This window comes from Phoca vitulina, unplaced genomic scaffold (genome assembly GCF_004348235.1).
Source record: "Phoca vitulina isolate PV1807 unplaced genomic scaffold, GSC_HSeal_1.0 scaffold26, whole genome shotgun sequence".
NCBI classification, from domain to species: domain Eukaryota; kingdom Metazoa; phylum Chordata; class Mammalia; order Carnivora; family Phocidae; genus Phoca; species Phoca vitulina.
Genome location: NW_022589729.1, coordinates 18,456,069 through 18,465,487, shown reverse-complemented (window position 1 = coordinate 18,465,487; position 9,419 = coordinate 18,456,069). Strand labels below are relative to the sequence as shown.

The 9,419-nt window shown below is 49.2% G+C and overlaps 1 protein-coding gene across 1 annotated transcript; it reads left to right on the top strand.

Annotated features, from left to right (window-relative positions):
• The first annotated feature begins 2,984 nt into the window (after positions 1-2,984).
• RHEX (regulator of hemoglobinization and erythroid cell expansion) lies at positions 2,985-6,576 on the top strand. The gene is made up of 5 exons (XM_032422072.1): positions 2,985-2,995; positions 3,217-3,317; positions 4,328-4,456; positions 5,758-5,828; positions 6,376-6,576. The coding sequence occupies exons 1-5, from the start codon at positions 2,985-2,987 to the stop codon at positions 6,574-6,576; spliced, it is 513 nt and encodes a 170-aa protein (XP_032277963.1).
• The last annotated feature ends 2,843 nt before the right edge of the window (positions 6,577-9,419 follow it).

Below are 9,419 nucleotides of genomic sequence, written 5' to 3'. Positions count from 1 at the left end.
GAAGTATAGGCATTATAGTTTTGTATAAAGAGCCAAAATAAGACATTGGTTTTAAAATAATGGAACACTGATTTAATGCAGTGATTCTCAGCTGGGGGCAAGAGTTGCTGCCTCGGAGTGGGGCATTTGGAAATGTGTGGGGCCATTTTTGGTCATTTTGGTTGTCACATTAACCTGTTATGATGGTGGTCTCCCGGGATGCTGAATGTCCAGCACAGCGCAAAAACAGTTTTAGACAACACTGAAAGATCTGTTGGCGCTAGATCTCAGAAAGTGCTCAGAAACACTGATAAAGGAATAGCAGTAATTCACAATGATGCCATAAAACTCAAGGATAGCAAACTCAAATGGCTTCAGGGGTCAGTCAGGGAGTGAAGAATCTCAGGGCATCGAAACCCAAGTCTTGAGAAAGCACCTCATCAAACAAAATCACCTTGGCGCCGAATTATGTGGCCTGTGGGCCTCCAGTTTGGAGCTTTATTAATGGAGGCTTTTCTGATCTGGAAACATGTTTATGATATAGTCAGCGAGGAGAAAAAGCTGCTAATCAGTATGATGCCGTGTTTAGAAAAGATTGTATAAGTGTATACATATATTTACACACACACATATACAGAGTACCTATAGTTATGAAAATATGTAGAAAATGTTACGGAATAAAATGCGGGTGGTTTTGTGAAATGTTTTGCTTATTTGCATTTTAAATTCCACCACAAATGTCTGTTGGTTGTTTAATTTTTAATAAATAAGGAGAGAGAGGAGCCTTAAAAAATTAAAATTTGAGTGTGGTTTCAGAACGCAGCCCTTAGTGGCTTTCTGTCCATCCCCTTTGATGAAAGAAGGAGAATAATTTCTGTGATTAAGGACAAATGAGACACTGAAGATGAGGTAATCAATACTAAAGCACTAGAGCGCCTTTAAAACTGGAACAACACTTGGTTTCCCAGACACACTGGCCTCGCTTCTAGTCCCATTTTCATGTCTTTTGTGATTCAATAAAGCTCTCCTGGTAAAGGCCAATCGCCCTTTTGCAGCTGCCCGGAAATCAATACTGGAAATTGCTTGAGAAATCAGTACCGGTCGAAATTTTAAGAGGGTTTATCCAAAATAAGGCAAGGGCAAGGCATTAAAACTATTATCTATGCCTTTTTTCAATCAAGTTGCCCAGTCCTTCAAGATCATTGTTTTTTTTCCTGAAAAATCCCCGTTTTGCTTCGGCTCCATCATTTTTGTGTTTTATTTCCAGCTCTGCAAATTTTATTTTGTGCACAAGTCATTTTTGACTGAGCTTTCTTTCTGGAGTTTGCTGATCCCCGTGGTGGGGCAGGGGGACGGAGGGGGGTGAATACTGGATTTTCTACCCACTTGTCTATGGACGTTGGGAACTTCCTGGAGTCCTTTCTCACCCTGTCTGGGTTATGTCTACCTCCTGCTCCCCCGTAGCCCCTTCTTACCAGCACCTGATGTTCATGAGGCAACCCGACACATTCAGCTAGAAAAGCAAAAGGTAGCGGGAGAAGTAGCTAGAACTTATTATATAGGAAAGGGGGTGGGTTAAGGACGTGTGATGAATAAGTTGGCTATGTGTTGCTTCCAACTTTTGATCTTCTAAAGTCACTGCCAAAGGCTAGCTTTGTAGGTGTGTGAAAAGAGATGGTGGTGTTTTCTCTCTGGAAACTTCCAACTGGCCAATGCCCCCAGCCCTGGAGAGGCTTTGGTGGCAAACCCCACACATCTTCCTGCCCATCACTGCCTTCTCTCTCTCTCGACTCTTGGTCCAAGTTCTGATCTTAGAAAGCCCCTGTGTGAAAACCACAATAAAAACAAAAGTTTTCAGGACTTTCCACACCGTCCTTAGCACTTGGAAATGCTGATGGGGAAAAAAAGCCCCAACGGCAGTCAAAGTCTATTAAAGGTTTACGGCCTGCAGCAGGAAAGTAGGTTGTTGTGTCCCCGTCTCAGTGCCGAGTAAGTAAGTATCCTTTCAAAAGCTTTGAAATTGGGGCGCCTGGGTGGCTCGGTCGTTAAGCGTCTGCCTTCGTTCGGCTCGGGTCCTGATCTCAGGGTCCTGGGATGGAGTCCCACGTGGGATCGAGCCCCGCATCGGGCTCCCTGCTCCGCGGGAGGCCTGCTTCTCCCTCTCCCGCTCCCCCTGCTTGTGTTCCCTCTCTCGCACTGTGTCTCTCTCTGTCAAATAAATAAATAAAATCTAAAAAAAAAAAAAAAAGCTTTGAAAATATCCTGCCTTTGTCTTGTAGTAAACTCCATATTCAGCAACATGCTGATGAAATGCATAAGCTGATTTTTAAAATCAACGTATTCATGGGTATAACAGCATCCAGCGCCTTGGTCCTAAAACCGCATGAAAGCACGCCTGGTGTGTGTATTTAAGACCTGGCTTTCCTTCATGACTCTCTGCCGCTGTATTTGCTCGACCGGAGCTCTTGGCACTTCCTGCAGCAGACGCTCCGGGAGCTGAGACGAGGGGTTGAAACTGTAGCCTTGGGTTCAGAGCCCAAACCCAGGCCGAGCCGCTTGCCAGCTGTGGGACTTCAGACGTGTCCCTCTGCGGTCGCAATCTCATAGGCTCGTTATTAAAGGAGGGCTCGTGACATCTCAGCCATGGGGCCGCGTGAACGAGGTAGGAGGGGGCTAGAGCTGAGGCCTGCATCGAGTGAGTGCCCCCCCCCCCCCCCGCTGCTGTCAGGTGCTAATATCTAACGACTGCCTATTTTATAGATTCAGAAACTGAAATCTGGGGACAGGAAAGCCAGTGACCCCGGAGCAGCCGAGTTTGCCCAAGGGGAACTGGGGTGTAGAGCCCCAGAGTCCTGAGCAGCCCCCTTGCCTCCTGCAGTTCTCCTGGACGGTGGTCGCACTGTGTGCAGGCCAGGCGCCCAGCGGGGTGCCCCCCACGTCTCTTCCTTCTGCCCCGGAAGAGCCTGAGGCTCTCTGACGCCCCGCCGCCGCCCTGCAAGCTCATCATGCTGACAGAGTGAGTGGGGTTCCAATCGGGCTGATGGGTGTAGCTGGCTTCCAAGCACGTACACCACCCTCCCTGGCTCCCCGTGTCTGACCGTCCAGAGAGGCAAAGGACCGGCCTTGAGACACACAGCAACACCGGATGGCTGTCTCTGGCTGGGGGGCCGGGACGGGCGTGCAGCTGTATTGGAATCTCTGCAACCTCTAACTCCGACCCTGCTCCTTTCCCAACAGAAGCATGAAGCTCTGGCATGGATTAGTGATTGCAGTGGTGTCGCTCATCCTACAGGCCTGTCTCTTCGCTGCCATCAGCTACCTGCTCAGCAGGCACATGGGTAAATGGCCTGGCATTCTCTTCCCTCCTAGCCACTTGCAGGGACCATCCCCGAGCCTACAGCAAGATGAGCCCCAGAGTACCCCAGAATACCTACTTGAGGATCACTGGCCAAATCACCCCTTATTGGGTAATCCCCACTCTGACCCAACTTATTTCCGGTTGGGAATCACAGCTCAGAGTCCTTCCACCGTCCAAACCTTCTACCTAAGACTAGCTCTTGCAATGCTCATGAGGGTGGGCTCATTTAGCCTGGGTCTAACTAATTTTCTTCATCACCACCGAAGGACTCAACGTGAAGAAATGGCTTTGAGTTCCAACGGAGGGATACTAAGAGATTAGCTTAAACTCTTGAACTGATTCGCAATGGAAAATAGAGAAGTTCTGTTCTGGGATGGCATTATAATTAGGGAAAGTAAAATAAAGAAATAAAGGAAGTAAATAATGAAAGGCTTCTCGAGCCATTCATTCTTTCATTCATTCGTTCATTCAATACAACAGGGAACAAAACAAAATTCCCTGTCCTTCTCTAACTTACATTCCTTGGGGGGCACAGACAACAAACTAGATAAACAAGTAATATACACGTGTGTTAGATTATGGTGAACGCTAGGGAAGAAGATGAAGCAAGGCAAGGAGAGAGGAACTGGATGATGGCCAGCATCACTGACATGCTGACATTTGAATATAAACCTCTGGAAGTGAAGAAGTGAGCTGCATTTGCAAAGGCCCTGAGGCAGAAGGGTATTCGGTAGAGAACAGCAGGAGCGGAGAGGCCAAAGTGGCTGGAACTGAGAGAAGGAGGAACAGTGAGGCCATGGAGGCCCTTTGGAGGCTGGGATTTCAGCTTGTACTCCAAGCCAGGCGAGGGGTGCTGCCGGGTTTTGAGTGGGGAGCTGAGGCTTGAAGAGGTCCCTCTGAATATTTTGCCCTATCGAGGGCAGTGCTCAGAGACAGGATGTGCCTGACCTGGAGAGCTGCCACTTTTGACCCTTGCCCTGTCCCCTTTAGCCAAGGAGAGTGAGCGGACACTGAAAGGAGCCAGGCTCCAGGCCCCAAGGCCCAGCGCTGCCTACCATCAGCCACTTGCTGTCAAGGAGGAGACTCCAAGCATTCCTGCGTCTAAGCCCCATCATAAGCGTGAGTGATGGGGCACCGGGGGCGGGGGGCAGTCTTGTCCTAAAGCTTCTTCTGCTCCGTCTGGGCCCCCCGGGGAGCCGCCCTGCTGCAGCCCAGCTCTGTCCTCACCTGCCCAACCCCCAGCTGGAGGATTCCTTGCACGCACCTCAGGGAGGGCCTGGCCAGCCTTCCTTTTTTAGGAAGCTGCTCTTCCTGTCACATGGGGCCCATCTTGTTGGGTTTGTGTGGGTCTAAATTCTTTTCCAGGTTTGGTCCAGTGGGAGCCACTGCAGAGGGGGCTTGGGCTGTCTCTGCTCCTGTCTTTGTAATACTATGGCTCCTGTTCTTCCACCTGGCCCGTTAGTGGGGCAGCCGAGATGTCAACGGCCTCTGCCTGCCTCTGGCCATGGGATCTGGGGGTTTTAATAAATACGAGTCTTGGTGATGGTTCAAATCCCCATCCCCCCTCCGGCGAGTGAACCGACAGGAACACTACCCTCTTGTTTTCTCTCTCAGAGCTGGGGAGACACACCAGGCCGCCGTTCACACAGTGGAAATGGCTGCTTCCACAGCAAGACAACTCCCCCAGTCTACTCACTCCCCAGAGATCACACTGTTTCCCATGGCTAATCTCTTGATTGCTTTGCATTCGCTCCAACCTTCTAATTTTATCTTTTCAGTTGGAGGGATCTGGTGGTCAGGCTTCCCCGGCACTGAGATAAGAGCTTGGTGCATGTGAGAACCAGAAGAGAGCACTCACGTGAATTCAGTAAGGGGTGCTGGCCTCGTCGGGACCCTGGCCCTAGAGCTTCACCGGAGCCCGGCCAGAGAATCCGAGACTCTGGTTGGCAGGGACCTCAGAGATCATCATCCAACCCTTGCTTCACAGGGAGCAAAACCAGACACAAAAAGGGATGTCACCTGCCTAGAGTTAGTGATGGGTCTAGAACAAAACCTGTGCCCGGGACTGCAGAGGCCCAGCTGTTTGCCTGGGGCCGCTCTGTGTCCGCCTGTCCCTGCTTGCCCCTCCCACCACAGCCCAGCCCTGGGGTGTTGGCTATTGGTTTTAGATGGAGCTGGACAGAGCAGTGGTGCCTGAACTCTTGGGCACATTCCTGCCTATTTGGGGGGGCCCTTTCTCCCCCACCCTTTCTTTGTTCAATTCCTTCTTTCTTTTTTGGGGGGGCTCTGTATCTCTCTTCCCCTCTTGGCTTTGTGAGGCTGGTTCTGCCTGTCTTTGTCTTCTTCTCCCTTCCATTGTGTCCATCCCCTCCTAACACCCCCTGGCTTTCCATAGAAGAACAGTTTCTATTTCTCCCTAGACGACAGCGATACATCCTCAGATAGCTCTGACAGCTCGGACAGCTCAGACAGCTCGTCTCCAGCCTGCCAGGTAATGGACACCCCTAGTGATCCCAGCCTTTCGTATGCAGTTGGGGTCCTTGCTGTACAAGACTGAGCACCACCCAGGCCACCCCAGCTACAGAGATGGGAGCAGGGAAGGCGGGGCTTCTTGAACCTTTACAGCATCCTTAGGTGATGGGGGGGAAGAGGTGCAGGCTCACGGCAATGTGGGTCATCCACCCAAAAGGGGGTCTGAGTAGCTATAAAAAGGCAAGTGCCAATGGGTCACCTCCTTCTCCCCGTACCCCGGTCACTGGGTCAAAGTCCGCTTTGAGTACTGACCTCACTGGGATTCAGTCTCCACATCTTTCCTTAAACCCATTAATTCCCTACAGACAGGAGGCACGAGCCGTGGGCAGTCTTCCCCATTTCCCCCTTCCCTGCTCTCCAACCCAGGTGCCTGGGAGCCAGCTTCTTTCCCTTCCAGCCTAAGGAGAGCCAAGCCTCCTAGAGTGAGAGTTCCGTCCTGGGGTCCCCCCTCCTCCAACCCTGGTAGGAACCTTGACCCATATTTCTCTCCTTCCCCCCAACCCAAGGCCACCCAGGATATGAATTACACACAAGTGGTCTTTTCCACCCCTGGAGAACTAAAAAATGAATCTGCCCTGGACTATGAGAACATAAAGGAAACCACAGATTATGTGAATGTCAATCTAACAAGTCGCAAGCCCAATTTCTGGACTTCTGCAAGCCCTGACGACTCCGAGCCGGTGGAATACACTCAGGTGGCCATGTGAATTCTAGGTTTTTAATGGGATGCGATTCTCTAGAAATTCTCGCACTTATTTTGTAGGGGAAGGACTTTTTTTTTTTATTTTTTGAACAAGGCATAGGAGAATAAGTAGGCCTGTATCTCGCTCAACAAGAAAGATTCAGTTCAGATGTCAAGAAGAACTTCCAGGATCAGTATGAATGAGTGGAGATATTAGTAGAGAAAGGCAGGAAAGTCTTTCTCCATAGAAAATTGTGAAAAATTTTTTTCATCAGCTGTAGTAGAGTTCTGTTTGGCAATCTTACCATGAAATGACTCTTTGAGCTCTTTAATGTTTGGCAACCGACAACTTCCTTAAAAGTTTTAAATAAAATGGCGACCACCGCATCTTCGTTTCCTCTTGCTTAACCCTGCATGCTGCCCCTTTTCAGGGCTGTCTCTTGCTGAGCAATGCTGCTCTTCCCTCAGCACTGTAAGTAGGTCACTCAGAAAGCTCACCACCATTCAACCTTTGAATTCCCTGTTTCTTAGGCACGAAAGCTGACAGAGCTCCAGTAAATACCAAAAACTAGCATCACAATCTGTGATTCCAGGGGAAAAAAATCTCCCCAAATTCAACCCAATAAAATGCAATATTCTTTTCTGGTTTGTTGTTTGTTGGTTGGTTTTAAGCTCATTAGGAATAAAAGGGCACTTTCTTAACTGGATGAAGAACAGCTTATCTCAAATCAGCTGATGGCATGATACTTATCGGTAAGGTCCTAGACGCAGTTTTATTGAATCATGAACGGAGTAAAAGTGTCCACAAGCCTGTCATTTCCTGTCATTTCCTTCATCTGACACGGCCCTAGAGGTTCTCATCGGTGGAATAAAACAGCTGACAAAAATAAGGGCTATTACTGTTGGAAAGGAGGATAAAATTAGTCATCGTTTGTAGCTACCCTCCTCCTACAAAACCTCGGAGAACTAACTTAACATGTTTTAAAACTGATAACGAGAACATATCCAATATACTTTTCCCAGCAGCCAATTAACACATGAAATGAAAAGAAATTTGCTCACAACAGCTAAACAAACATCTCAAACAATGGACGCCCTAGGAGCACGCCTCGCCAAATTCAAACCCTAGAGGAGGAGCCTTCAGGTCTTGGAGACGATTTGTTACCTGGGCTCCACCTGCTGGCTGCCAACGACCCTTCTAGCCCTGGTACCGAGAGCAGGGGCCGCGTTCATCTTCCCAGGCTCCTCTTCCCCAAGATGATCTGAAGACACAGTTCTGGTTTGGGTGTCTGAGGCTGTGCAGTTCTGCCGGTCTATGTGTCCCTCCACCTCTTGGCTATCATCGTGGTTCCTCTCCTGCTACGATTTGAATGTCTGTGCCCCCTTAAATTCCTATGTTGAAATCCTAACCCCCAAGGTGGTGGCATTAAGGGGTGGGGTCTTTGGGTGTGATTAGATGGGGAGGGTGGTGCTCTCACGTGTGGGATTAATGCTTTTGTCAAAAAGACCCCACGGAGCTCCTTAGCCCCTTTTGCTTTGTGAGAATACAACGCATGTGACCTCTTCAACCCCGAAGAGGGCCCTCACCCACCGTGCTGGCACCCTGATATTGGACTTCTAGCCTCCAAAACTGAGAGAAAGGAAGTTCTGTTGTTTATAAGCCACCCAGTTTGTGGCATTTTGTTATGGCAGCTGGAACGGACTAAGACATCTGCTTAGAAAGCTTTTCTTAATAGGGAAAAAGAGATTTTATTGATTAGAGGGGCAGAATGAGGAAGAAACACCCACAATGTCACCACCAGCAACACTGTCTTTGCATCTAGAAATGAAACTCCACTTCTTATTGATCTCTTTGGAAAAGGAAAAAAAGAATTTAAGGGTGTGTTGAAGAGGTTCAGATGAGTTGCCATACACCCAAGGGAGGCTGGGCAGGGCCGCTGCTGAGACAGTTCCCACACCAGGAGAGGGGACGATTGAAGTAGCGCAGGTAGAGGGCCTCCTTTCCGCAGGATTCTGTAAAGGTTGGGATTCGGAGAAGCACACATTAAAAGAACACTTGAACATCTGGGTGGGTGAGGTCAGGGCACTTAGGACCCAGTTGTGGGGGCAGGAAAGAACACATACCAAACATGTGACAAAAGGGAATTAACACAAAACAAGGAAAGCAGACCCTATAAATGTTTGGGCAGATTGGGTATGGACTGTTGAGGTCAGACGTCATCAGTGAAAACATCCCAGAGAAGGGTGATTTCTGATCTCAGTTTAGAAAGAAGGCTGAAAAATTGATTGATGGGAGAAGAGGCAGAAGGAAAGGGAGCAGGCCTACCCGATGCAGGCTCTCCATAAATGCTCCAGGGACTGACCCGTCCTGAACCACAGGAGTCCATGCCTGGGCCCCCCGGAGCAGGGAGTTGAGGTCGGCGAGCACAGAGATCTGAACGCCACTGACCGTCTGATTAAGGTCTCTAATGAACTCCGCTATGATTGGCTTCCAAGGTATGATATTTGTAGCAAACAAATATATCCTGGGGGTTGTAAAATTAGCCCCTGGCCCCACTGTTCATCCATTCTTGGAGGATGCTGTCTCTAAATAGACTTGAACGTGAGACTCTGCCCAGTGACGAACAGAGATTGGGCTGACCGTGGGCGGTGCAGCTGACTTCTGCAGATGCCCTGATACGGGAAGAGGAGGGCTGATTTCACGTCCTAAGGCGTTCGGGCCGACTGATGACTGAGACCAGCTAACAATTTGAAGTGATCCTCAAATTCATTGCTAACCATGTTGCTAGAAATACAACGTCCTTTTTACCTCCATGAACTTGGAAGGTCAGCTGTGGAAATCTGTATGAATGGTCGCCTGTATGAGTA